This window comes from Herpailurus yagouaroundi, unplaced genomic scaffold (genome assembly GCF_014898765.1).
Source record: "Herpailurus yagouaroundi ecotype Mexico unplaced genomic scaffold, PumYag 217, whole genome shotgun sequence".
Classification (NCBI taxonomy): domain Eukaryota; kingdom Metazoa; phylum Chordata; class Mammalia; order Carnivora; family Felidae; genus Herpailurus; species Herpailurus yagouaroundi.
In genome coordinates this window covers 3,295,111-3,322,814 of record NW_024412448.1, presented here as the reverse complement: position 1 = coordinate 3,322,814, position 27,704 = coordinate 3,295,111, and the positions used below count along the sequence as shown (strand labels likewise).

The following is a 27,704-nucleotide window of genomic DNA, read 5'->3' as shown; positions in this document are numbered from 1 at the left end:
AGCGCAGCGGTACGGGCCGGGGCTTGAGCTGGCTGGTCCTACGCCCAGAGAGGAAATGCCGTCGAGCAGGGCAGGTCAACGCAGAGCAGGGGAGCTGTTGCTGAGGTGGTGTTAGGAGGGCCGGGGCTCGGGAGAAATGTCTTCGACGGTGGTGGCCACACCGGGACGTTCTGGAAGGCCGTCAGGGGCCCCCTAAGCTGTAACATTTGGAAGCCGTGTTTATTCCACCCCCCACCCCGAACTTGTCCCTTGCTGGAGGTGGGTACAGAAGACCATGCTGAAGGGGCTGGGGGGCTGGAGGGGTATTCACTGCAGCAGAAGTAGAACTCTCTGTACCCGCAGGACCAGGAAGAGGGACCCCAACAAAAAGGGGTGGAGGGGGCAGACTGTGGTTGAGAACTTCGGTGGGAGGTTCCGGCCCCAGACAAAGGCTTTTGTCCCCAAGATTCCCACGATTCAGCCAAGTGCCCGCTAGTAACCTTCTCCTCTCAAGAAACCAAACCCCGGGGCGCCTGGGTGGCTCAATAGGTTAAGCGTCCACCTTCGGCTCGGGTCATGATCTCACGGTTCGTGAGTTCGAGCCCCGCGTTGGGCTCTATGCCGACAGCTCGGAACCTGGAGCCTGCGTCGGATTCTGTGTGCGTCTCTCTCTCTGCCCCTCCCCTGCTCGTGCTCTCTCTTTCTCTCTCTTCCTCAAACATGAACGATTAAAAAAAAAAAAAAAAAAAAAAAGGAAGAAACCAAGCCCCCGAATCAGTTGCTTTGACTTCTTAAGGCCAAAGTCATGTTCTCCAAACTAAATTTCTTGACTGTCAGATTGGCGGAGGGCGCCCCCCGCCCTAGAAACGAGGTCAGGCATGTCTGGTTTCTTATTTTGTGTGGGTGGGTGGCCACAGGGGGCCGGGGCCAGGAGCCCTTCCCCTCCTCGTCTCGTTAGCTCTGCTCAGCAGTGGCGTCCTGCAGGCCCCCGACCTGAGTGGGGACAGAGGCTCTCCGGGGGGGGGGAGGGGCGGCAGCATCTTGGGGATCCCCGACTTTGACTTGGGACAGCTCAGAAGAGCGACCCCCTGGCCCTCCTCACCAGCATGTGCTGCCGGGCCCCTCCTTAAACCCCAAAAGGGCACCCGCGCCCCGACCTTCACGATGTGCCTGTGTGTGTGCTGTCTGCTCGTCATGCCAGCCGCTTGAAGCAAATCTTCGTGATTGGTAGCAAGTGTCCTCGTAGGCACTCGCCCTCTGGCTGGCTGGTCACCGTCCCTGACTTCAGCCCTGCTCTGATGTCACAGGCCAGCAGCTCTGTCATTCCCTCGGCAGCGGCCTGCCTTTGGTCAACGGCTGGGGCAGACGCCGGGCTGCTGGTGGAGGTGGGGAGCTGTGAGTCCAGCCTCCCTCGGCCAGTGCGCCCTGGAGAACCCAGTGCAGGCCGTTCAAAGCTCCGGTGGTGCCCGCCCCTTATCCGTCGTGGGGTGGGCTCCGTGTGGGCCCAGCTGTTTGCGGGGGGAGGTCTTACAAGGGCCTTGGGAAGTGGGCCAGTCAGGGTCGCCAGGCCACGTGTCCAGAAGGCTAATTTGAATTTCTTTTTTTTTTTTTAATATTTATTCATTTTTTGAGAGACAGAGAGGCAGAGTGTGAGCAGGGGAGGGGGAGAGAGAGAGGGAGGCACAGAATCTGAAGCAGGCTCCAGGCTCCGAGCCGTCGGCACAGAGCCCGACGCAGGGCTCGAACCTACGAGCCGCGAGATCATGACCTGAGCCGAAGTCAGACGTTGAACCCACTGAGCCCCCCAGGTGCCCCTAGAAGGTGGATTTGAAAGTCCTGTACTAACGGGGCTCTCCATATGCAGCTGGATGGGTGGTGGTGGCGGCTGGGGACAGGGCTGGCGCTGGAAGTCCCTGTCTGAGGGAATGGGGAGAAGTCATCGTGCGGCAACCTGGGGGTCGTGGGGGACCCCTGACCAGCACTGGGTACCTGGGGGTGCGAGGTTTCGGGGAAACCCGATGATTGACATAGTCAAGGGACGTTTAGAAAGGAAGCTCCCGGTTGGGTCAGCCGTGTCGGCCCTCTTGGCTAGCCCGGTGTCCCCCATGGGTTTGGGAGAGTCTGTGCCTCGTGTCCGTCTCTGAAGCTGGTCAGGGGGGTGTACAGATTTATAAGCCCACCCTAGGATGTGGGTGCAAAACTCTGCTGTGGGACTTGGCAGGATTCTTCTTCTACCATGACTCCCCCCTGCTCCCAGTGGTTCTGATTCGGCTGGTCCAGAAGCCCAGCTGACTTTAAGAACCACCACTCGGAAACTTGGCTGAGAGTCAGGAAGTGGGCAGACCCCAAGGCTCTGGGCAGCCCAGTGGTTGTATTGTTAGAGGCTAGAGCTCAGAGAAATGGAGTTTAACATGTCTCTGATGTTTGTTTCATCCGGGCTTGGCTTGGATGCCTCCAGTGATGGGTGTCTCACTACCTACAAGGCACCCCCAGGATTTCAAGACAGCCATTTAGCAAGTGCTCCTTTCCACCTGGCCAGTTTCCACCTCCCTGTAATGTGTTGTTGGTCTCGCTCAGTCATCTGGAGACACACACAGTCAGCACCACCCTCTTCCCCAAGTAGCTTGCCAAGCATTTGGGTGTTTCATGGTGATCAATGCCAGCATCTGTGCAGATGGGTGCTGCTGTTACCACTATTTCACAGAGGAGCAGACTGAGGCACCCAGAGTTAAGAAACCTGTGCTGGGTCACACAGTTCATACTCGTCACCACCACATCGTGCTGTTCTAGACTTTTCCATCTCCTTCAAGTTCCTCTCCAGACACTCTTGGTTCCTTAGGATTTTTCTTCCACGGACAGGTTTTTCATTCTCCTCCTCAAGAGAGGCTACAGCCCCTCCCGCCCTCCCCCCTTGTGGAACTCTCTAGTTTTTTGTGAATCCTTTCTGGGAAGACCCATCTCTCTAGTATTCAGATTTTCTCCTTAGTGAACTTGTAGTTCTCATTTATGTATATTTCTCTTTCTTTTAATGTTTCATTTTTTTTTTTTTTTTAATTTTAACCTTTATTTTTTGAGAGACAGAGACAGAGCACAAGCAGGGGAAGGGGCAGAGAGAGAGGGAGACACAGAATCCCAAGCAGGCTCCGGGCTTTGAGCTGTCAGCACACAGCCCGATGCAGGGCTCAAACTCATGAGCCATGAGATCATGCCTGAGCCGAAGTCGAACACTTCACTGATGGAGCCACCCAGGCGCCCCTGTTTATTTTTTTTTTTTTTAGAGAGAGAGAGAGAGAGAGAGACAGAGCATGAGCAGGGGAGGGGCAGAGACACAGAATCCGAAGCGGGCTCCGGGCTCCGAGCTGTCAGCCCAGAGCCCGACACGGGGCTCGAACCCACAAAACGTGAGATCATGACCTGAGCTGAAGTCGGTCGCTCAACCGACTGAGCCACCCAGGGGAAACCACGTGTATATATTTCTTAATTAGGTTAATTCCAAAGCATTTCATTAGTTACGCTTTATGAAGCTTTGCGCCCGATGCTAAGCAGACATGCTGGCTGTCGACATCTCTTGCCGTCTGTCGGCTCCGTGCACGTGGGTTGCGTCGTCTGCGTTTACGTCTCTGCGGTGCTTGGACGTTCACCGAGCCTTCCCGTGAGCCGGTCTGCCTCACTCCCTCCCGTGGGGTGGCAGCAGGGTGGGCTCCCCGGGTGTGGGCGCGCCTCTTCCACGTGCCCCCCCAGCTCCTCTGCGCGTCCCCTCCACGCCCGGCTGGGGTCCGACCGGGGCAGCGCCGGGCCGGACCGTCGCCCTGCTTGTCCGAGGCCTCTCTGTCGCCACAGGTAAAGATCACGCGCGTCCCTGCCGAGCCGCTCCCGCTTTGCGCTTGTGCAGCCGGGGCTGGGGGGGCCCACGTGTGGGTTGTAAACGTCTTCCCGACCCATCGAGTGTTGTCAGGTTTGGTCGGGTGTTCAAGCCTCTTAAAAATCTTCTGAGCTGGAGGTGTGCCTTCTAACGCCGCCGCTGGCTTTCTGTGTCCCCGCGGGGAATTGCAGGCTGGCTCTCTGTGCAGCTGGACTTGGGACGGCTCGACTCACACACTCGTGAACTTGACTCACAGAAGAGCCTGTGCGTGCCCCGTACTGCAGACTCTGTTTATTCTTCGGACACAGTTTAACAAGCTCCCTTGTGTGGATGGCAGGCCACAGGAGTTGGGAGCTGTTGGAGAAAGGAGGATAGGGTGCTGGCTGTCACTCTGTCTGTCTGTCTGTCTCACAACCAGGGAGGAGGACATAGGCAGCTATAAAGAGTCAACGTAGAGGGGCGCCTGGGTGGCTCAGTCGGTTGGGCGTCCGACTTCAGCTCAGGTCATGATCTCACGGTTCATGGGTTCGAGCCCCGCGTCGGGCCCTGTGCTGACAGCTTGGAGCCTGGAGCCCGCTTCGGATTCTGTGTCTCCCTCTCCCTTGGCCCTCCCCCGCTCATGCTCTGTCTCTCAAAAATGAATATTAAAGAGAAAAAAGTCAACCTATAAAACCCAGATTGTATTCGGGGAGGTCACTTAGTATAGAGGAACCTTGCCCTACACGTGTCTTTTTCTTTCTTTTCGTTATTTTTTTAGTTTTCTGCATTTTAATATCTTTCTTATTTATTTTTTTTTATGTTTATTTAATTTTGAGAGAGAGACAGAGCACGAGCAGGGGAAGGGCAGAGCCAGAGGGAGACGCAGAATCCGAAGCAGGCTCCAAGCTCTGAGCTGTGTCAGCACAGAGCCCGACGTGGGGCTCAAACTCGTGAACCGTGAGATCATGACCTGAGCTGACGTCGGACGCTTAACTGACTGAGCCACCCAGGCTCCCCTAGTCCTATGCATTTTAAAAGCCTTTAAGGGAATCTTTATGTTACCGTCCAAAACAGAATCTGGAGTGTTCCAAAAGAGGTCAAGTTTGATCTATTCTGTGTACTCTCAGAGGACAGAAATGATGAACTTTGCATCGGAGAGGGTAAGCCTTAATTATATGGAGATGTTCTCCCTCTCTGGCCACACCAGCCAACGGGAGCCTTTCTGTGTCTATTTTTGTGTGTTTCAAAGAAAAGGTGCTAAACCCTGTGACCCAGGCACTGAGCCTGCAGGCCTTTGGAGAGGGCAGGAGTGTTTCTCTAGTTGCTGCAGAGCCCAGGGGGCCACTGGACGTGGCTTGGGAAACGTGGGTAGGGCTGAGGAGGTGTCTGTTGGTGGAACAAGAAATTGTGCATCCGGGGCGCTGGACCCGGATGGTGGGAGGGGGGCATTTGGGAACGGCGGGGAGCCAGATCACACCCTGCCAGCAGGGTCTCCGGCCCGCAGGCCGGGGACTGTGGACCCTGGTGGGTATTGTCTGGGAGCTGGTGATTGCCTGGTGAGCCGGCCGTGCTCTGGGCCCCTCCCTGCAGAGGCTGGGACGGGATCTGCGGGCAGCAGGGCCCCGGAATCTGCATTTTCACCGGCGGTGCAGGTGACGGGGGTGCAGGCAGGCTGTGGGCTGCACCTGGAGACCTGCTGGTGTGGGTGAGAAGATGTCACAGCCCCACCACCAGCTGGGCTAGAATGGTGGCCGAGGACGGAGGAGGAGTGGCCGGGGTCAGGGCGGGGGTGGGGCACAGAGAGCCTGATTAGGGGTCTTCCGGAGGGGCTCAGGTGGGGAGGGGGCTGGGGAGGAGGCAGATCAAGGCCCTGATACTGGCTAGAGCCACCTACTAGGGCCGCCCTTCTCAAAGTATGGTCCCCCGACCAGAGTATCCCTTCCCCTGGGGGCTCCTCAGAAATCGGAGCCCCCAGCCTCACCCCAGACCTTCCGGATCAAAATCTGACTCTCCACGAGATTCAGGAAGCACTGGGCTAGATCTTGCCTTTCGATGTTCAAGTAAAATACTCGAATGGGAAAGGGGAGGGTGGTTCATTCGATGACCTCAGAGAAAAGCACCCGTAAAACACTGTGGGCCCCCCCCCCCCCCCCCCGCCGCCGCCGCCCGCTTAGCATGGAAGCTGTGCGCCTCAGAATCCCGAGAGGACAGGTGTCAGGTGGTAAGTTCTTAATTTTGCTTGCAATTTATTTATTTATTTATTTATTTTGACAGAGAGAATCCCAAGCAGGCTCCGCGCTGCCCGCACAGAGCCCGACACGGGGCTCAAACCCGCGAATCAGGAGATCATGACCTGAGCCTAAAGCAAGAGTCTGACGCTTAACCACCTGAGCCCCCCAGGCGCCCCTGGGTGATCTGACCCCCCTCAGCTGCAGGGTAGGTGTCTCAGATCAGGGGTCTGCCTGCTCAGATTCGAGTCCCTGCTGTACTGCCTCTGAGCTGTGTGGCCTCAGACAAGTTACTTAACGTCTCTGAGTCTCGGTTTCCCCATCCAAAAGTGGGGTAGGAATAGAGCTCCTCACGGTGAGACCACGTGGGAGGGATGGTCGGCTTCTACTGTGTCCCCGCTTAGTAGCCCCGTGGCGTTGTGCGTCCTGTACACGGGAGGGAGCCACGGACCCGAGACCCTCCGTCCTGCCTGCCGTCGGAGCCCCTGGTCTGGGCACCTCCCGGCCTCTAATTGTGGCACTGTTGTCCTTCCTGCTCACGGGCGCGGCATGCCCCGGAGTCTGCTGTGGGCCTGGCGCTTCCCCGCCACCCACAGACGGGGTCCCCCCAGCAGCCTGGCAGGGGCCTGTCTCTATCGGAAGGCTGTCTGAGCGACTGCCTGGGGGCGGCCGCCGCGCTGGGGCCGCAGAGGGTGAGAGAGAGAATGGGCCCAGTGTCCGCTTGGCACTAGAGGCCAGTCGGTGACCACCTTCCTTCCGTCTGCTGCTCTGAGCCAGGCTTGTGTAGGGACCGGGGCTGTGGTTTCCCCGAGGGGCGGCAGGCAGCCGGCATGGGGCGGGCAGCCGTCCAGCTCTGGGGGAACAGGCTTAGGAGACTGGAGGGAGAACCCCAGGATGCTGAGAACACTCTGGGCTTAAGTGAGCGAGCGGGGTCGGGCTTGGAGTGTCAGCACGCAGGAGCCGGGGACGTGGACGGACAGCGAGGGGGACGTCTGCTGGTTATCAGTTCTGGACTTTGTCCCCAAGACATCTTTGTCCCCAGACTTTTCCGTTTCATCCATTTGTGTGTGTCCAGGAAAACCAGCTCAGCGGCTTTGGGGTATCCGCCTCCGGGGGGCTGGCTCAGGGTGATGGACTGGCGGGGGGCACTCCAGAGTGGGAGAGTCGTGTCCAGGCTACTGACCGGGGCCAGTGAGTAGAAGGGGAGCCAGTGGACCGCCAGATCTCGGGGTACACTCTCCCCGCTCCCCGCGGGTATCTTCCAAGGCAGACGAGGGGACAGCCACAGCTCTCCAGACCTCTCTCCCCCTGTTTGGACACCACCGTGGCCATTCCCGGGTTGGGAAAAGTTCAGTCTTGGGCATCTGAGACTCAGACCCAAGCTCCCCACTTTCCCCTGGGAAGGTCGTGTCTTGGGTCACGTGCTTTCCTTTCTCTTGGCCACACGACTGCCGGGTCACCTGACAGATCTGGGTTTGCCTTTTAAAAATCGGCCAAACTCCTTCCCGAAGCAGCCTCACCATCTTGCGTTCCCGCCGGCAGTGTGTGAGGCTCCTGCTTCCTCCCCGTCCTCACCAACACTTGTTATTGTCCGTCTTTTTAATTATGGCCGTAATTTGCGCCCGGCGGGTGCGGATGGGACCTTGCTGTGGCTTCAGTGTGCGTTCCCCCGAGGACCGTCCGTGCTGAGCGTCTCGCGCCTTATTAGCGGTGTGCCTCTCCCTTAGGGAAGGGTCTGGTTTGATGTTGTGTGTGTGTGTGCCCGTTTAAAAATGGGATTGTGGGGTGCCTGGGTGGCTCAGTCGGTTAGGCAGCCGACTTCGGCTCAGGTCACGATCTCACGGTCCGTGGGTTCGAGCCCCGTGTCAGGCTCTGTGCTGACAGCTCAGAGCCTGGAGCCTGTTTCCGATTCTGTGTCTCCCTCTCTCTCTGCCCCTCCCCCGTTCATGCTCTGTCTCTCTCTGTCTCAAAAATAAATGAACGTTAAAAAAAAAAATTTTATAAAAATGGGATTGTTTGTCTTCCTGCATTTTGAGTGGTTTACATAATCTGGATTCAAGCCTTTTTTGTTGGATACGTGACTCACAGGTATTTCCTGCCAGTCTATCCCTTGTGTCCTCACTTACTAACGATGTCTCGTGGCAGGGAAATGTCTTGAGTGTCGATGGCATTTTACCAGTTTCTTTGATTGGTTGTGTTTTTGGGGTTGTATCTGAGACATCTTTACCTAACCCAAGGTCGTGAAGATGTACCCACGTTTCTTTCTGAACAGCCGTGGTTTTAGACCTTACGTTAAGGTCTGCGATCCATTCTGAGTTCATTTTTTTTCCAAAACTGACACAATGGTCAGTGTGGTTTGTTGTTTTTTGTTTTTTTTTTTTAACATTTATTTATTTTTGAAGGAGAGGGAGACAGAGCGTGAGCGGGGGAGGGCCAGAGAGAGAGGGAGACACAGAATCCGAAGCGGGCTCCAGGCTCCGAGCCGTCAGCCCAGAGCCCGACGCGGGGCTCGAACTCACGGACCGTGAGATCGTGACCTGAGCCGAAGTCAGATGCTTAACCGACTGAGCCCCCCAGGTGCCCCCTGAGTTCGTTTTTATATACAGTGTATGATTTTGTCTGTGGCGAGACAGGGGGTCTGTGTTTCTGGTGTTTGCATGTGGCTGTCCCAGCACGATTCATCGGGGGAGAAAACACCCAAACTGCTCTTGCCCCCGTTAAATTGCCGTGGCCCCTTTACCAAATTGCCGTGGCCCCTTTACCAAATTGCCGTGGCCCCTTTACCAAACCTCCATCGTTTCTCTTCTCTCCCCCTCCTCTTGCTCATAGCGGTGAGCACACTGGCTGAGCGTGACTCTGACCGCTACTGAAGGTGTATAACCGCGTGATCAGATCTACCCAGAGCCGGCGGCCCTCGGTTGGTCAAAGGCACTGTGGTTCCCCGTGCACGGCATAGGCCTGGCTCTGCCACTTGCCGGCTGTGTGATCTGGGCTAAGTTTCTTAATCGGTCCCTGCCTCTGTTTCCCCACCTGTGAACCAGGGGTGCTGATAGCTGCTTACCTTGCAGGGTTATCAGAAGAAAGATGAGCCAAAACGTATAAGGTGCGGGAAGGGGGCCCCGCACAGCGACGGTCGGCTGTTCCACGGACGTGTGCTGTGTTCCGACTCCCACCATGCCTCTGGGCTGGCCTTGCTCAGCCCACAGAAATGAGAGCAGGGAGGGGTGGTGGAGGGGCGCTCGGCACAGCCTGCAGCGGTCCAGGGAGGGGCTCCTTTAGCCCACCAGCCTGGCTCATCTTGGTATCAGCTGCAGGGGGCCACGGATGTGACTCCACACCTTTTTGGTGGAAACGCCCCTCCTTTTCTGGGAAGGCGGGCAGAGCCCGGGTCCCTTCCTGAGGCCGGAGCGTCCCCCTCTGATAATCCCACGAGCGAAGAGCTGCGAATCCTGAGAAGAGAAGCTTAACCCCCTCTCTGATTGGTTTGCCCTGGATTCTGGTGCCAAACGTGCCTGCACACGCACACCCTTGCACACGTGCACACACATCCTGCCTAGCAGCCTCCTCGTCCTCCTCCTCCCTTTCCCCCTGCCATTTACAAGCGGCTCCCCCTGCAGAGACCAGACCCTCGCCCCCTTCCGCCCCTGCCGGAGTCCCGATGCGTCTCCCGGGGTGGGGGTCTCTACCTCGGCACTGCTGACGTGTGGGGCCGAACCAGCGTTCGTCGTGGGGACCGTCCCGGGGCAGCGCGGGATGGGGAGCAGCGGCCCAGGCCTCCACATACCAGACACTGGCATGTCGTGACAGCAAAGCATGTGTCCAGACATTGCCGCGTGTCCCCTGCAGAGCAGACCCACACCCCACCGGGAACAGTCGCCCTGCGGGATCTCGTTAAAGGTGTGCAAGACGAGTTGGGAACAGAGCCTGGGCCCTGGCGGGCAGGTGTGGGCCAAAGTGATCCGGAGGGACATGTCGTAGGGCTCGTCCCGCGTTCCGAGCTCCGTGTGCCTTGTCTCCAGGGGCTTGCTCTCCTCAGAGCGTTCCAGGCTGCCGTGTGCATCTCCTGTCCTTGCGTGTCCTCAGCCCCTGGCGCCTTGGCCCCCACCACCCTCCCTCCAAAGCCGTGTCCGCGGAGGCCGCCGACATGAGAAGAAACACAGGCAGAGCCGCTCAGCCGTGTTCCGGCCCCAACCACGAAGCCCCGCTTTTGAGGCGGAAGCACAGATTGCTCCAAGCCCACGAGAGAGGAGACCTCACTCTGCAGAGAAGACAAGACCTCCAGCAGCCCCGGCGCCTGGCCGAGGGGCCGAAGTCAGGGTCCCCGAGCCCACGCGCGCGAGGCCCGGAGAGGCCGTGTTTAGCGCATCTGTTCGGTGCTGCGGGAGGACAGGCCAGGGAGCACCCACCTGACTTGGAGAGGCCTGCCCAGCGAGGAGCAGCCCGGCTGCAGGGGGCCGGGGAGAAGCACAGAGCAGAGAGGAGTCACCCAGAGGAGCCGGTGAGACTGCGGCCCCAGTGCACCAAGAGGAAGGCGGTGGGCACGGAGAAGCAGGGGGCTACCAAAGCCACAGGCCTGACCCGTCGCCCCCGCTGCGCCCCAGAGAAGAATAAGGGGGAGCGAGTGCCTTCGACAAAGACCGGCGGTGGCCGCCGTCCCGCTGACCCGCAGGTGAGCAGAGGGTTGAACATGGAAAAGCTGTTGGCTGCCGTGGAGGGACCGGAACGTCTGGAGCAAAGGGAGGGAGAAGGAGCCTGGGACGGGAGTTGGCAGCCGGGAAAGGAGGCGCGTTCTCCCGTCCAAGGCCTGGAAAGCAAATCTCTGCATCAGGGTCCCCAGGGAAAAGCGAAAGACCTAGAACGGCTGTGGCCGCTTGGCTCTCCCCTCCGAAGGGGAGCCACGTCACCCGTGTCCCTGCGCTGGCACGGTGACAGGAGCAGGTGGCAGAGGGAGCTGGAGTTTGCCTCCGAAGGGTTGTTTGACACCAAGAGAAAGCTGAAGGAACGCCTGATCTTGAACCCTGCACCCAGGCCCGGGGCGGATCACAGCCCCGGCGGGGAGCACGGCCTCTCGGGGATGCAAGGCTACGGAGGCGAGACCCAAAGAGACCAGAAGACGGGAGGTGTGGAGACGGAAATGGATCCTGGCAGGGGGTCCATGCGCCCCGCGGATGCGGACGCCCGCCGGACGGCGTCCCGAGACAGGTGGAGAAAGTTCCTGAGGAGCTCGAGAACCCCAAGTATCACAGGTTGGCCAGGCTCACGTTTACGAATGAGACTAAGCCGTCGTTTCCTGTCGGTGAAGAGACCCGGCTCCCGTGCTCCGGCTCTGGGCGGGCACCGGCCGGGCTCGACCCGCTGGCCGGGGGCCCCCGTCGCCCTGCCCCACAAGACCTGCCAGACGGAGCTGGCTGCATGGCATTGCGGCCCAGGCGGGGGGGCGGAGGCCGGGTCGGCAGACGGGACCCCAGGGGCCGAGCTGGGGAGCCCACCCCCAGATCGAGCTGGAGGAGCCCAGAGAACAGGGAAGGGCGTGCGTGGCTCTTCTGAAGTCCCCCTCCTCCCGAGACCCGGACGAGGAAGGGCCGTGTGAAGGCAACGCCACTTCCCCCTGGCCCTCTAGCTTCGCAGACGATGACGGGCACAGTCAGATGACCCGTGACCTTCGGCAGCAAATTGAAGAGCAAAACAAGTTGCACAAGCAGTTTCTCGAAGACGCCAGGAAACGCTTGCAGGAGTTCCAGAGGATGTGATAAGCGCGAGAGTTCCGCCCGCAATAAATGCACCGTCGGTACCCAAGCCCGTGCCCTCTGCGTCTGCGTCACCCGCTCAGGAGCCAGTAGGCACCCCGCTTCACAGCGGCCTCCCCGGCGCGACCGCGGCAGCCCCTGTGGGGCACAGTCCGCGGGCCTGGCCACGGGTGGGGGCTGCCCGCTCGCGCCGCTCGCACAGCGGAGACTCAGGTGAATGAAGCGTGTTTTGGCCGGACAGACACTGGACTTTCAGGGGAATCCAGGGTCAAGCAGGCACAGTTTGAGAAGTTTCAATGTGGTGTCGCTTAGCCGTTGGCCGAGACCGAAACGGGGAGATCTCACTGAAACCTCTGAAGTCTTTTTCAGACCCACAAAACCAACATCGTTTAACAGGACCTCGCTTAGTATACGTTCTTGTAACTTTAATATCAGGAAGTGAGAGTGAGGCGGAGGAGAGGCAGGAAGAGAGGGAGGAGAAGACAGAGGCGGAGGGAGGAAAGGGGAGTGGTCCCCAGCAACCGGGCCAGCCTGGCGACTTCGCCTGGGGCTGGCAGTGGCGGGGCACCTGGCCGGCTGGTCCGTGTCCCACTCCCGCTGTACCCCTGACCCAGCAGCCCTGGAGACCTTGCCCTGGGCGGCGGGGGGCGGGAGGGGGGGTTCATCTGTCAGTTGCAGATACTTAGGGGCTGGGATGGGGGTGGATAAACTTTTTCTGCAGAGAACAGGACAGTAAATTTTTCAGGCTTTGCCAGCCAGCCAGTCTGTGGCAATGACCCACAAACGCGGCCATAGGCAACTCACACTGGGATGGGCGTGGCCGGGTTCCGGTGAGACTTTATTTACAAAAATGGGGGGTGTGGGTGTGGATTGGGACCTCAAGCCATAGTTAGGTGACCCTGGACCGGCGTATGAAGGACGTGCTTGCGTCCCCCCTCCCTCCCCAGGACCTCAGGTGCACGGAGTGGGATCATCTGTCTTCGGTCGTGATGCATTTGTATCACTGGCCCATGAATGGCCTTTTCCCTTTTAACGTGCATTTCCTAACGGATGACGTCATGAACGGTTGTGAGCCCAAGGCTGGAATATTTGCTCAAAACCGGCTTCTGCCTGTGTGCTACTTCCGTTTCGTGGCTGCTGTGCCTTCTTAGCTACATGCCTGTGAACTTGGGGTTTGTCCCCCGTCCCTCCTCCTGTGGGGTGTGCCCAGGGAGATGTGGGGTGACCCAGTCACATGAGAAAGCTGAACTGGAGAGCATCGGGCTCACAGAACCCCCACATACGCCACCTGGATGGAGCAGTAACAGCACCCCACTGAGTTTTTTGGGTTGTTTTCGAATCTTCAGTATCTCGGGTGAGGAGGCTTCTGTTGCCGCGCGTTTTCGTCTCATTGAAAGCATCTCCTCGGACTCTGTTGTCGGCCTGGCTTTTCCGCTTTAGGTGGAGAAAATGTGTGATCGTTTTGTCCCCTGGTTCTGGAATGTCATGGGTCAGGACCGCAAAGCCAACTCGACGATCTGATCTAAGCCCAGTACCGTTAAGAACGAAGCCCCGGGCCGGGAGGGGTGTTGGCTTTGCGTTGCCCAGTGTTGCACATTTCAAGATGAGGTACCTGGAGCTCCTGCCTGTTCCTGAAGCTTCTCCGTGGTCGGAGAGGGTGCTGTGAGATGCCCAGGTTTAAAGCCATGGCCACAACAGGACGCAAACATTGAGTAACGAGGTCTTCTGACAGCTGGAAGCCCCGGTCTAATGAATGGACGAGCCTGCCTTGGAGAGGGTGATTTTTGTTTCTACTTTCAAAGGTAGTATTTGCGGCCCGTGTGTTTTAGGTGAGGAACTGCTCCTCCTCAGCTACACTTGAGCTAAAAGTAGATGCAGGAGATAGGCAGTGAGACATGGTGGAGGGTGGGTCGTCGCTGCCCGGACGGTCACGCCTACACTGTCCCCAGAGAGTGGGATGAGACACCCTGCCGTTTCCCACCTGTCCTGCAGGAGCTGGGGGCCAGTAGTGCAGAAAATAAGACTGCCCTCCAGCCCACCCCCGACTCCCTGTGAAGATGTCAGGTGCCCAAAGAGCAGGCTGGGGGCCTGGCAGACCCTGTCTTTGCTCCCTGTTGATCTGACCCACCTGGACTGCGGTGCCAGACGCCCTGGGACAGAGCCACCTGGAAGAGTGTGGGGCTCCTGGTAGGTTCCCACGGAGCATGCCAAGAAGCAGTGAGGACTCCTGACTCCCGGATGACTCTGTGCCCCTTCGTTCTCCCGAAGCGTTTCTTGGGTCCTCCCTCTCCGAACACTGTATTTTCTAGAACTTTCCGTGGGCTTGATGCTCCTGCTCGCATATTTTGAGGCAGCCTCCCTGTTTCTGTCTCCTCCCGCATTTACTAGAACCTTTGCCATCTGGTCGCTTCCTGGCAGTCCCGTCTGAGTCCTCGCGCCCAGACTACAGGGACTCGGGAAGGCCTCCGTGGCCGGTCTGGTGGTGGATGGGCGCCCCTGTTTGCCCAGGGGGGTTGGAGAAGGAGAGCAGCACGTGTGCGCGGCTGAGGTCCGCTGCTCGCGGGACAGGTGCAGACCTGCAGTGCCGGGACAAGAGATGGGAACGGCGGTTCACCCCGTGATGGCATGACCCCCCTCCTACTCTTGCCGCACTGGCAGGCATCGTTGGCTTTGGCTGTGACCCTGCCTTCTGTGTGTGCTGCTCTGAGGGTCCTCATACCGTCCCTGCCCCCGCCCAGCCAGGGGCACGGTCACGGGTGCATGATAATATCCAGAACCCCAGGAATGTAGAGTAACGGGGAAAAGTAAGATTTTTTTAAAACTTGGGGCCCCGGGGGACCCTCTCTGCCCTGTAGTAGTTCTTCAGACGAGCGGGAAATGTAACGTGGTAGGGAGTTGATGTATTAGCGTGGCCTGCCTCCGCGGTGCCTGTGACGGTCCGGGCTGTGTCCCAGGCATGCAGGAGATGGCTGTGAGGACCGGACAGACCTGCTGGGTCCTCTCCCACGTTGGAAGCTGGGAGCATAGGCCCTGGGATCCCTGTCTCTGCCTGAGAAATGCCGTGGGCTGGGGTCAGCGCGCAGACCGCATGCCTCAGCCCTACTCGAGGAGGGGGACGGGGGCGGGTGCTGCCGTGCCGATGGGCCTAAGCCCTGGGCCCAGCCCTCTGCCTTCACCCTGAAAGTGGGGCAGCCCGGAGCAGAGCCTAGCCCGGGGTCCCGGCCTGCCAGGGGCAGTGTGAGGACGCCCCAGCCCCCAGCCCCTCCGTGCCCCTTCCTCAGCCTGCCGATGGGGAGGGATTGCAGGGGGGTGGCCAGATGCTCCCTCCGCGCCTCCCTGGGCTCCCTCTGCCTCCTGCCCCGCCCCGTCCAGCGGCTGCCCCCCGCTGCGGGCTCCAGGCCTGGGGTTTGCGGGGCTGAGCTTGGCTGCTCCTCGGGGTCTTGGCGGAGAAAGTGCAAAGCAGCAGTCCCTTCCACAAAGCCGCACTGTTCTCAGCAAATCCTCCCAGGATCGGGATGCATTTTTTTCAAGTGATTCAGCAGCACGTGAATGGGAACGGCCTGAGCCCAAGGCTTCGGGAACCGTGACCAAGGCCTCTGGCATGAGATCCCGCTGGGCTCACAAGGAGAAGGAAGGGTGGCGGGGCGCAACTCAGGGGCCTGCCAGGGTCCTGGGGGGGCGGGGGGAGGGCGGCCGAGTAGCGAGGGCCGAGGCTCTTCTCTGCACAGCTGATGAGCTCTTAGAGACGGCTTCCTCCTGCTCCCGAGGGGGCCGTGGAGGTGGGAGTGCTGGTCTCCATGGAGACAGGGCATCCAGTGGACAGCAGCTCAGGCGAATGTGCTAGAATCTCGAATGGCCCAGGGCTGGGCCCACACTGCTGGTTCCTGTGCTCTCTCGTGCAGCCCGTCACCCTCCCCGACGCGTCGGCCCCCATAGACACATCTGCTCCTGGGGGTCGTGAGTGCAGGCATCTCCAGCACCGGCCTGAGTCCCGCCGGCCAAGCCTTGCCCTCACCCTGGATAGGCACAGCCCTGCCCCAGAGCTGGGGATGTCAGCACCCCCCCACCCCCACCCCAGGATGAGGAGGCTTGCAGGGACCCGAAGGTGCCATCTGGTCTCCCAGTGCTGCTGCTCAGTGGAGGAAGCCCCTGGTTGCCTCCTGGCACCACGGGGAGGCCTTTAATTGTGAAATGATGCCTCTTCCCCCTTCTCAGTTCCCTAAAAAACTTGGCCTTGGAGGAAGTCTGCTGCACTGCCGACCCGAGAGCGGCCGGGCACTGACACCAGGGAAGGCAGAGCCAGGTGTTTGGGGAAAGCCCTCACCACCGTGTCCACCGAGGGGCACCTACAAAGCTGGGGGGCGGGCACACGGTGAGACCAGAGGGGCAGGTGGGGCCGGACGCTCCTGTGCGCTTCTGGGTGCTGAGCCAGCACTTGATGTCCTTGTGGCCTCTCCCAGGCTCTCTGACCACAGCCCGCTTCCTCGTGGTGCAGTTCTGGGGGGAGGGGCATGGCCTCAAGCCCCGGGGGGTCTGAGCAGGCCTGCAGCCCACGAGAGCACGGTTCCCTTTCTGGGTCACTGTCTGCCCTGTCCCCCACCGTGCAGCTGGTGAGGTCCGCCCACCCTGCTCGCCATGCAAATGCAGTCCCACTGGAGGGGTTCACAACCGTCTTTCCCGTGCCCCCCCACCAGCCACCGGAAGTGCTTTAGTCACATGCAAGCAGTTAGGGAATCCCACGGCAATTGGGGGCCCCGAAAACCTAGTAATTTTGTTACAGCTTTTGTGGGGCAATGCCACAGCTGTTACCACTGGGCTTAGATGCTGGACGGGGGCACCCCCTCACTTTCCCAACTCTGGCCTTGAAGGTGGGATGGAGGGGCCCCCTCCAGGGCGTGTCCCGGGGCCAGGCTATCCTCAGCCAGGCTTTAGACACGCTCATTACCTTCAAGGAGCTCCAGCCAGGTCGACCAGCCATCCGGTGTCGCCCGTCCACTCTAGAGGGGTGAGAAAGTCTCGTCCTAAGCAGCAGCCGCAGGACGTAGCGGCGGGTGTCGGCGGGGACTTGGGTAGCTCTGCGGTTGGAAGGTGTAAATGTCTAGACGGCAGGGCCCCTGCAGCTGTCCCCGAGCCCCCAGCGGAGTGGAGCCCACCTGGAGTCAGTGGCAGCTGGGTTTCCTCTGAAGAGGTTGGCATGTAATTGTATGTGGAGACAAGGAAAGGGACCGGGTGACCCACGGAGGGCGTTTGCAGCTGCAGTGACCTCATTTCCGTGTGAGAAGTGGCCTTCCCCACACTTGCCCCTGCGGCCGCACGCCATTGCCACGGCCGTCAGACCCCGGCGCCCGCAGCGGGTTTGGCTCGACTGCGTTCCGGCTGCTGCACAGGGCGGCCCCGCCCGCTCTTGGGGACACAGGACAGGAGGGTCCAGGGCACACGTCTGGCAAATCTAGTCGAGACGCTATCTTTCCCTCCCCCTGGGCGCGTGGCCCCGGGAACATGCCCCTGACTGGAGGGACCACGGGCCTGGGAGCAGGGTGGAAGGGCAAAGCAGCTGTGTCCCTGCGGGCAGTGCTCTCCCTGGGCGACCCTCCCGGGTTCACGCTGGAGGCCACAGAGAGTAGGCTGGGCCGAGAGGGGACGTGGCCTGTGCTGATGCTGAGCCAGCCCTGCCGCTCTGAGTCAGTGCACTGGTGAGGCTCAGATGATCCGGGGCTGGATTTTGACCTTGTATTTACAGGAGTATTTTTTCCGAACCCCGAGATTCCCACGTCTCTTCTGGGCAAATGCGTGCTTTTTCCATACGCCAGAAGCTCAGCCTCGCCCGGAACCAGGGCCTGGGGGCTTAGCGTGTGTTGAGTTTGTTGAGACGAGGCCTCGAAGGTCTAGAAGTCACGTTTTAATATCCACAGCTTGACCCGTGCTTCGGAATCGGGAGCCGGTGCCCAGGCAGAGCGGCCCCATTGGAAAGTGTCCTATTAGGATACGTTCGTAAGCGTAGCAGGTGAAATGCCTCCAGGGTGGCCGGGCCCATGGCAAGATAGTAAAGACGACCCGGTGAGAATAAAATACACAGACTTGGCAAAGAGCGCTCTCCTTCTGGGTCTGGCTCCCCCCCGCGGATTATGGGCACGGCTTGCTGTATCCTTTGTGGCCTCCCAGGAACGTCCACGGACACAGTAGGACTCAAAAGATGTTGGTGGGGTCCGGGGGGGAAGATGTGAATCTCTGCCTGGGCTGGTCGAGTGAACCACACCCCCTGGCCAGCCCAGGCCACGTTGCCGTGCGCTGAGGACACCCTAGTTTTCCCAGAAGCCCCCTGCTGCCCCTCCCCTGCCCCCCCTCCCCCCTCCCAAGACAGTCTGGCCTCCCTGGCTTTTCCCTGGGTGCTCGTCCTCTCTCAGAGTCTGAACACAGCCTGTGTTCTTGGGATCATCGTCTCTGCCCTTGACTCTCCACCCGCCCAGCTCTTTTCCATCCCAAATCTGGCTGGGAGCGCGAGGGATCGGTTTTGCAGGCTGCTAGCCGGGGGAAGTGACATCATGTGGTGTCCGTGGCCCGAGGGGTGGGGGCAGGGGCTCTGTGGTTGCGTGTGCTTTGAATTAAGTCTACGGTTGTGCATTCCAGTAGCCAACATCTGGCGGTGAATTCATCAGCCAGTGTATCACCCTTGATCTCAAACCCAGATGTTGTGTTAACGGCAGAAAGGAAAGAAGAAAAAACAAAATCCAAGCAGCTTGGGGAGAGGCCATCATTTTTTAGCACAAAGCAGTTAGAACAAGGATCTTTATAAAGCCTCTTGTTCCCGCCGCTGCCTCTGGTTCCTACGGCGGAGGGCGGGCCAGCGGAGCAGAACCCCTCGCTGGTGGGGGGTGGGCAGGCCGTGGGCCGATCACCCACCCCCAGGGCCGGACACTGGGCCCAGCAAACGTGTGTCCATGCCTGGATTTTAATTTCCTCTCAGATTCTTTTCTGCTTTTCCCCAGCCCTGGTCTTTCAGCGGCCTGGCACTGAGAGGGACCCGTCCTATGCTCAGAGTGGTCTCCATCCCAGAGCTCTGGAGATGCCCATCGCCTGGGGTGTGGGAGATGCCGTTCCGGAGAGTTCTCTGCCTCCTCCCTGTCCGCCGCGAGGGTGCGCGTTTCTGTCTTCCTGTCCATTGTCTGACTTCTTGCCTGGGTTGGATGCTCCTTGAAGGCCCTCCCACACCTCCCCCCTTTCTCCCATGGGCAGCAGAAGGAGGCCCATGCTTTTAGGATTTCGCTTGAAATGCAACCCAACCCCAGACTCTTGAGTTTCTGGCCTCGTGCTGGGGGCAGAAGACTGAGGGTCCAAAGGTCGGCAGCCAGAGCTGGCTGGGGTCCACCTTGGTGCCCCTCCCGCCCTGTGGGGCCCCTCTGTCCTGTTTCCCCTCAGGTCTCCTGCCTCCACTTGCCTGTGGGATCCTCTGGCTCTGATAAATTTATTCGCTAAAGCTTTTCGCGTGCCCTTCCCCCACCTACAGTGCTGAGCCCAAGTAGCCCCTGCTGCCCGGAGCAGGTTGGCGGCTCTGGGGCTCGAGCCCGCGTGGACAGGTGTATGTGTCGCGCCTCTCCTTCACGTCAGGAGGGCGCTGACACTCCCAGAAGATCACCAGAGAACTGGTCTTTGCTTCTCTTCATTCTCTTTCTTTCCTTCACCTTCTCTCTCGTTTTGCAAAGCGGAGAGAGGGGGTCCCCACGCAGAATTCAAAGACGCCGAAGAACCTGAGCTCTTGTGCTGCGTGGACGAGCCCCGTCCGAGCTCCTCCAGGCCCCTCCCCCCGCTTCCCTGCAAGCAGCTGGCAGCCCGGGAGCCACTTACCATTCTAGTCCGACCCCGCGAGTGGACCCCGGACCCTGGATGCAACCGGTGCCTTCTTTCCGATAATCTGAAACCGGAAAGCGTAGAGTCTGTCGCCCTAGGCCAGAGCGAGCATGTCAGGGAGCCGCGTCAGACCGGCCCCTGGGATTCGTGCTGACCGGGATGTGCGGTGTGGACCCGAGCGGCCAGCAGGTGTGGCTCTCCAGACCCGTCACCCGCAAGAGTGGGGACGTGCGCGCCATTCTTCGCCACAGCGCTTTTGCTGTTCTGTCGTCCGGAACTAGAGGTCCGTGGGGCGCCGGGCACCGTGTTTCCGAGCCCTCACCGCACCCGGAGGGAGTGCGGGTACCGACAGTGGCACCTCGGCTGCAGACGTGAGCGGCTGTGTCTCCGGGACGTCAGGGAACTTCCCAGAGGCTGCGCGGAGGGGGAGGGGCTGACACACAATCTAGCCCGGTGCTGCCCCTTTTGAATTAGGATTTGGACTGCCTGGGAGCCTTAGGGGTTTTTCTGGGAGAAAACGGCATGGAAGGCAGTGGAACCTTTTCGCCGTCTGAGAGTAGCGTTTGCTTGTCTTCTGCCCGCCAGCGAGTGATGTTTCTTGAGCACCTATTTCGGGTTGAGCATTGTGTGGGGGTAGCGGGGCTTCTGGAAGGCAGTTCCAGAAAGCATGCAGAATTGGGTGTATTATAGTAAAATCCAGCAGCAATGCCCTTTCTAGAATCGTGGCTTCCCTTGGATGTTTCTGGTTCATTTGATATCATCAGCCAGTGACGGTGTCACGGGAGGAGACAGGGTTAATCTGGTACGTTTTCTGATTTGCATGAACACGTCTTAACGTGGCGTTGCAGTAGGGTATAGATTACACAGGTAGTACGAGGGACCACAGACAGACTTCACCTGGATCCCCAGATTTCTCAGGTACAGCTCATTTCCATCTGGCGAATACCTGGTGAGCGCCAACTGCTCTGTGCCTAGAACATAGCTTCTGCCAAAAAAAAAAAAAATGGGGTGCCTGGGTGGCTCAGTCAGTTGAGCGTCCGACTTTGGCTCAGGTCATGATCTCACGGCTTGTGGGTTCGAGCCCCGCGTCGGGCTCTGTGCTGACAGCTCGGAGCCTGGAGCCTGTTTCCGATTCTATGTCTCCCTCTCTCTCTGCCCCTCCCCCGCGCTCTCTCTCTCAAAAATAGACATAAAAAAAAGAGAACGTAGCCTCTGCCTATCAGAAAGGCAGGTGCACAGGTGTTTACGACAGGATGGATGAGAGTGTGGAATGTGCCAAATGCTATGGGAGGACAGGATTTCCCAGAACAAGACAGGAAAGGGCAGTTTTATCTGGGTCTTTAAGGATGAATAGAAGTTTTCCAGGCAGGGGAGGGGTAGATGGCATTCGGAGCAGAGGTGGGGACACCCCTGGGCAGGTTTGGGTTCAAGGGACTATTATGGGCTGGTGGGACAGCAGGATGGGAGCAGCTGGGGGTAACTGAAATACATACCTCCTGGTACCGGGTTACAAAGGGTCTCCCGTTTTAGACGAGGGCAGTGGGCGGCTGAGGAGGACACTTGAGCCAGGAGGGATGCGTCTAGAAAAAGTCCGCTGATGCCAGGGCCAGGAGGAGCCATGGAAACAGGTTGACCTGTTGCCAAGGGCAGAGCCCTCGGTTCTGGGCGGCCCACTGGGTGGCATTTCCTAGATGTGGGTTTGCAGGTTGGGGCCTGGCTCAGCCCCGAAAACAGGAACCCGTGGCCTTGGCCGGTCATGACTCAGCTGCAACAGAAGACACATGAACGGGGTTTGGGCCTGGGTGGGGCGGGGGCGCTGGTCCCTGGTGCCAGGCTGGGATCCGGGGGATGGGCACAGACGGGGGGGTCCACGTGCCTGGGCCTCCGGGCTCCGTGGGGAAGACCACCCTGGCCAGGGAGTCCCGAGATCTGAGCTGCCCACCCGCGGGTGGAGAACAGGGGCGCCTTGGTGCCCGGTTCTGTCTGTTCCTTCTTTCTCTGTCTTGCTCACATCCCATTAACAGGTGACCCTGCACAGCTGAGTTGTGGAGGCCAAAGCATTTAAAGCTCTTAAAACAGGCCGTGCCACCAGCTGATAGAGGTCAAAATGGGGAAAGGGAGGGCTCTGCCCGAATGACACGGGAACTGCCCACCTCACCTTGTTGGGGCACGGGCTGGGGCCCGGGGTTTGCCTGCCTTGCTAGGAGGAGGCCATGTGGGGGGCATGGCCCACGAGCAGCCTCGGGCTCTTGCAAACACTCCAGAACCTTCCCAGCCCGGCCTCTTCCCTCTCCTTCACCTTGTGTCCCAGTCTGGGGTCATTTTCCTTCCGTGGGGGCTCCTTCCGTGGCAGCGGCCCCGTACGTCGGCCGGGATGCCCGTGACTGCCTCCTCACCCGGTTCGATACCCTTTGGCGGGTAAAGCGCTCTGACCCTTCCTCTGTCGTGCTCCCTATAGAACCTGTGTCGTTATCACAGAGAGTCAGCCACAGGACATCTTTCAGGGACACGTTTGGGACAGATTAGGCGTAGCGGGATAGACTCTTCAGATCGAAGACCACCCCCCCCCCCACCGCCCCGCCCAATCCTAAACACGACGAGGCCTCTTGGGGAGGTTGTTACTCCCCTGCCTTCAGCCTGGAAAAAAAAGCCTGTTTGCCAGTAGGCTGCGGACGGAGGCTGGGTGGTAGGAGGCTCCCCGTCTTAGCTGCACGATGACGATTGCGGGCCAGTTAATTTGCTTATCTGCTTCCCCAGCCACATGCATACACAGTGGAGAGAATTTGCAAAAGCCCCAGAGCACTCAGGCGTGACCTCAACAAAGCGCTTTGTCCCGTTGTCCCCATCGGTGCCTACCCGTAACCCCGCTGGTCGTGAGAGACCGGGTTTCTGCTTCTGGCTCCCGTGGACCGATTCTTGGGACCAGAAGGGGGCTCTTAGGGCTTTACCTCTTGACCCTCCCCGCTGAGCTCGTGAGGGGTCTGGTGCCATGCTAAGGGCTGGGGTCATCTTGCCCCCTGCCTCCCGCCTCCCTGCAGCCCCTCACCCCTGCTCAGAGCCAGGACGGCACAGTGGGGACTCTCCTCACCTCTGTGTCTTTATTTTGCAGTGATTAGGGCCAAAGCGGTCAGCGTAAAGGAAGTAGACTCCGGGAACGACATCTACGGCAACCCCATCAAGCGGATTCAGTATGAGATCAAGCAGATAAAGGTAAGGGAGACTGTCACCAGGCTGCCCCACTGGGCAGAGCAGCGGGAAGGTTGGGAGCAAGGTTGGGCCCCCCCCCCTCCCGCCCCCAGAGGCGGGAAACCATGAGGAGGTGTCCCGGGGTCTCGGGGAATGCAGTGCGGCCCCCGTGGAGCAGACCTAAGGGCTTCGAGCCACAAGTCGATCTGATTTTCCTTATCTGTAATTGCCTGAAAAGTCGTGTGGACCTGCTGCGTTCCCGTCGACTGGGTTACTTCAAAAATGTGTCGTCTTCCTTGTGATGGGTCGTAAATTCGGGGCAGGCCCTCAGCATGATCAGCAAGTGTGCCAGAGTTTCTATGGACCATTCCATGGGTGCCTGTCCTCGGCTGAGCTAGGGCGAGGTTCGAAGCCTGGAGCCCTTGGTCGTTGCGTCTGGGAGGCCTCATTTCCCCCCACACTGTGCTGTGGGCTCTAGTCTTGCCTGGTGAGCTTTAAATTCTAAGAGGAAGGAAGGAGTCCTCTGGGCAGGTGTGGTGGGAGCCAGCTTCTTGCAAGGGAACGTGAAGGAAGGATGGAGCCCGTAGCCCGGCCGGTGACGGAGAGGAACATCGGCCGGGTGGCAGAGGGGCGGACAGATGCGGGGGGTGGGGGGCAACGCGTTAGTTTTTTCGGAACGTGTGTTCGTGTTCAAGGGCAAGGAGCCCGTATTTGAGGGGAGACGGGGCAGAGGGCGGGGCTTGGAAAGACAGGACCAGCCCTGGAGGACCGTGATCGTGATCGTTGGCAACAGTAGCTAACTCGGTCTGCGGGAGAGAAGGAGATTCTAGGCTCTAGCTGGAGAAAGGGCTTTGTCAAGGTGGGAGTTGTAGCCGTGCGTATTTAACTTCGTTACAAAAATGTTATTTTTAGCCGGAAACGTTATCAGAAGGTCAATGAAATGCTTATTCGCTGCATCTGTGGCAGCTAAGAGGGCGTGTGCTACGAGCGGGAGACAGGGCGTCTCTGTTCCTGAGACCTCATTGAGGCATCGTGAAAAGGCCGGTGTCGACACCGAAGAACAATTCTTGCCCTTTGGTGATTAATAGAGCATGTTGTCGTCACCATCGGCCTAACCTTTCCTGGCGTGGGTGGGACGAGCTGTCTCAAAGCCGGTTTATCATGACATTGAGATGACCCTATTCCATTGGGGTTTGCTTGTTGAAAGCCCCTCCTCCCCCCCAAACCAACGCCGTTGACTCTGATTTAGGCCCAGCAAAATCCCGATGAGGTGCCCGAAGCCCGAGGGCGCCCCCTGGGCTGCGCCCCACGGCCGGGGTGGGGGACTGTCCTCAGTGCACACTCACGTCCCTGCCTGTCACCACCCCTGGTGGGGCCACAGGAACCCCTGGCTGTGGTGGGTTCTGCCTGTGTCACCTCCTCCCGGGGAACAGTGCACCCCTCCACGTGGGCTGCAGGCGCGTTCAGTGGGTCACTCAGTAGATCCGCAGGCGAGAAGTCAAACCCCATTGGCCCCGGGGAGCCGCATCCTCATTGCAAGGGTGCAATCCCGCCCCGGGGCCCCATCAAGCAGCCAACGCTTGACCCAAATTCCTGGCAGTGCACAGGGGGGTGTCCCTCCACGACGGGTGAGAACCACCTGGAGATACACGGGCCTCTCCCCAGAGATTCTGAAATGACCTTGTCGGTGGTAGGGAGAGTCGGGCGTCTGAGACGGTTTCCTCCAGGTGACAAGAGTCGTACCCAGCGTGCTGATAGCTGCCACACTACGTGAGGAGTGTCTCCAGAGAATCAGTCCACAGCGGGAACGGCCACCTTCTAGCTCACTAGAACCTTCTGCCCCCTTTCCCATGCTGGTGGCACCACAGGTGCAGGTCGGGCGGCCCCTCCCCAGGATGTTACTCGTGGGACCCGGACCTTGTTAGCTGTGCGGACCGGCTCTCCTCACGTTTCCGTATCCTTGTCTTTCCAGATGTTCAAAGGACCTGACAAGGACATAGAGTTTATCTACACGGCTCCTTCCTCTGCTGTGTGCGGGGTCTCTCTGGACATCGGAGGGAAGAAGGAATATCTCATTGCAGGTGTGTGTGTGGATATGCCCTGGAACGTTGTCAGGGACCGTCCAGGGCTGCGTCTCCGGGGTGGGACCTGGCGAAACCACGAGGCGGGACAGAGTCCCGGGTCCTGACGCCGAGAGGCCGTCCCGAAGTCTCTGGGCTTCCCTGCCCTTTCCCGTCTGCGAATTCCTGGTGGATTCTCACCTGCCCCCCAGAACGGGGGACCCAGTGTGGCTTCATGGGGAGACACAGTAAACCAGTGTCCGCAGGGAATCTGTGGTCGGGCAGACACCAGGAGGTGAGAGGGTTTGCGTTTTGCTCCTGAGGGGGAGTCGTGCGCGAGATGCTGGAGGCACCCATGGCTGGGCGGGAGGCGGAGAGGGGTTGAGACCTTGTGTTAAATCTGCTGATGTTATGAGGTCCTCGACCTGTGCAGCGACTCCGCTCATCCTGTCTTTTCCTTTTTTTTCTTTTCTTTTCTTTTTTTTTTTTTTTTTTTTAGTTTATTTACGTATTTTGAGAGAGAGAGAGAACACGAGCCGGGGAAGGGCAGAGAGAGAGGGGGAGAGAGAGAATCCCAAGCAGGCTTCCTCACCATCAGCACAGAGCCCGGACGCGGGGTTTGACCTCAGACTGCGAGATCGTGACCCGAGCCAAAGTCAGGTGCTCAACCGACTGAGCCACCCAGGAGTCCCCTAAATGTTTTCTTATGAGCATCTATTATAGTTTAGGTTTTCTTGAGCTAGAACTCACACACCATGCAATTCACCGTTCAAGGGGAGTCATTCACTGGTGTGATACCTCCATCATCGAGATGGGCAACCACGGCCACTGTCGGAGAGAACCCCGTACCCTTTTGCTGCTTTACCTTGCTGGCCGCGCCCCCCCCCCCCCACGCTCCTCCCCCAGCTGCAGCACCCCCCAGTCTACTTCATGACTCCGTGGGCTTCCCTGTTTCAGAGTCCTCTGAATAGAGTCACAGAATATGCGTGGTCCTTCGTGCGCGACGTCCCTCACTCCGTGGGGTCGTTTCACAGCTCCGTCCAGGTTGTAGCATGAATCAGAACTTGTCCCCTTTCTATGGCCGAGCAGACCGCGGTCTGTCTGCCCGCTCACCAGTCATTTCGTGGACGCTGGGGTTGTCTCCACCTTTGCGCTCTTAGGCACGAGGCTGCCGTCCACACCCGTGATCAGGTGTCCGCGTGGCGGTGTTTTCATTTCTCTTGGGCCGATACGTGGGAGTAGAATTCCAGGGCATATGGTGACTACGTTTAAGCATTTGAGGGGCTGCCAGACTGTCTTCCAAAGCAGCTGCACCATTTTACATTGGCGGCATCTACTGTTTTTCCGATAAGAAAAATAGTCAATCGGAGAGAGAGGAATGGGGACAAAATCACGAAGCGGAGACCTTCCTGACTGTGCTTGTCACGGTGAGGCAGGGGCCGGCGGGGCCGGGCAGGTGCACAGAACACGTGGTGCAGGTGCCCAGGGGCGGCTGTTAGAGACCCAGGTCAGCAGGTGCAGGGGGACAGTCAGCCTCAGGCGTGTCTCCTTTTTCATGCTTCCCTATGCTTGCTAAATTTTTACAAATGACATCTATTGCTTTTATGATGAGGAAAATAAGCCCTGGGGAGAAGGCAAAGGAGACAGAACCTTGCATGGTGGCGGGAACGTGGCGCCCTGACAGGTCCACGGTTTCCAGGTTCCCGCATCGGGTGGAGCAGGGCTTTAACCTACACGCCTCACCCCGTGTCTCCTCACGTCGCCCTCTAGAGGCAGCCGCCCAAACTGCAGAGCTTCCAGAGCTGCTGGAAGGAGGGCGGGCCAGGGTCCCCTCCGGGTGGGGGCTCCTGGGTGGGAAGGTGACCTAGGCCTGGCTTCACGCACGTCTCCACCGTCTCCCTGCGACCGGAAATCGTGGCGCCCCTTTCCTGGCCCTGGTGGGCTCTAAAAGCTTTTCATGCAGATTCCGTCCGATCCTTACGACCCCTTATGAGGAAGGCACTGCCATGATCCCCATTTTACAGATGAGGAAAACCGAGTAGACGAACACCGTGGCCCAGGTCCGGGGGCGTGTGCCTGAACCCGCTTCCCCACACCAGTTGTTAGGTTCTGCTTGGTGGCTCGTTGGTTGCTTGACATTGGGGTGTGTCTAGGGTGCAGACTTTTTTGGGCAGATGCTGTGCCGGGGCAGGGGGGGGGGAGGCAGGGTGGAGGGTGTTGGGCACTTCTCCGCACACCCGCGCCTGGGCCGCACCGGGCTCTCACGCTCTGCCGTTTCGTTGGTCGGGTCCAGGCTGTGGAGGTCTTGCTGCCCAGCCTCTGAGCCAGCAGCCCCTCCCCCGCACCGTGTGTGAGAATTCCCGGGGGTGGGGGTTGGCTACCAGCCCTGGTGCCCAAGGAGCACCGCAGCCGGATCAAGCAGAATCTCCCGGGGTGTGGCCCTGGCAGCAGCATTTTTTCTTAACGTTTGTTTATTTTTGAGAGAGAGACAGAGCGCACACACAGCAGGGCTGAGCCCCAGCAGCCAAGGTCGGTCCCCTCCCTCACGCAGGGGCTCTCCGGACATGACCGTCCTCTCCCGGAGCCCCTTGTGGTCAGGCCTGCCGCTTGCCCAGCGATTCCGAGGACCTGGGCACTGCCCTTTACTCCCTGAGGACAGGCAGTGGGGGACAGCAGTGGGGACAGCCCAGAAGGTGGATCCTGTCCAGCAGTCAGGAGCCCTGGCATGTCGTGTCCCCGTCCCACTGACCGAGAAGAGTGCGAGGAAGCCGCGTGGCTGCCTGGAAAGCGTGGGTCCAAAACGAGAGCCGAGGTGCAC

At 59.3% G+C, this 27,704-nt stretch overlaps 2 protein-coding genes and 2 long non-coding RNA genes across 4 annotated transcripts in view; 3 read left to right on the top strand and 1 right to left on the bottom strand.

Moving 5' to 3' along the window:
* Positions 1-3,635: 3,635 nt before the first annotated feature.
* Positions 3,636-27,704, top strand: part of TIMP2 (TIMP metallopeptidase inhibitor 2) — a gene marked incomplete at its 5' end in the record, with an annotated part of 33,177 nt that continues 9,108 nt past the window's right edge. The window contains 3 exons of the mRNA XM_040456565.1: positions 3,636-3,819; positions 22,750-22,850; positions 24,799-24,907. Coding sequence (XP_040312499.1) covers positions 3,636-3,819; positions 22,750-22,850; positions 24,799-24,907 — 394 coding nt within the window. The remainder of the gene's footprint in view (positions 3,820-22,749; positions 22,851-24,798; positions 24,908-27,704) is intronic.
* On the top strand, positions 6,149-8,737 carry LOC121018000 (uncharacterized). Its single transcript, XR_005784987.1, has 2 exons — positions 6,149-7,806; positions 8,626-8,737. It is a non-coding gene; the product is annotated as an uncharacterized LOC121018000 (long non-coding RNA).
* Positions 8,852-11,751, top strand: CEP295NL (CEP295 N-terminal like). The gene has a single exon (XM_040456564.1). The coding sequence runs from the start codon at positions 10,193-10,195 to the stop codon at positions 11,636-11,638; it is 1,446 nt and encodes a 481-aa protein (XP_040312498.1). The 5' UTR covers positions 8,852-10,192; the 3' UTR covers positions 11,639-11,751.
* LOC121018001 (uncharacterized) lies at positions 20,485-21,288 on the bottom strand. The gene is made up of 2 exons (XR_005784988.1): positions 21,134-21,288; positions 20,485-20,625 (listed from the first exon to the last, which is right to left on the bottom strand). It is a non-coding gene; the product is annotated as an uncharacterized LOC121018001 (long non-coding RNA).

Bases quoted from the DNA above. Each gene is read 5' to 3' on its own strand.
- CEP295NL (XM_040456564.1), top strand. From the start codon at position 10,193: ATGAGAAGAAACACAGGCAGAGCCGCTCAGCCGTGTTCCGGCCCCAAC.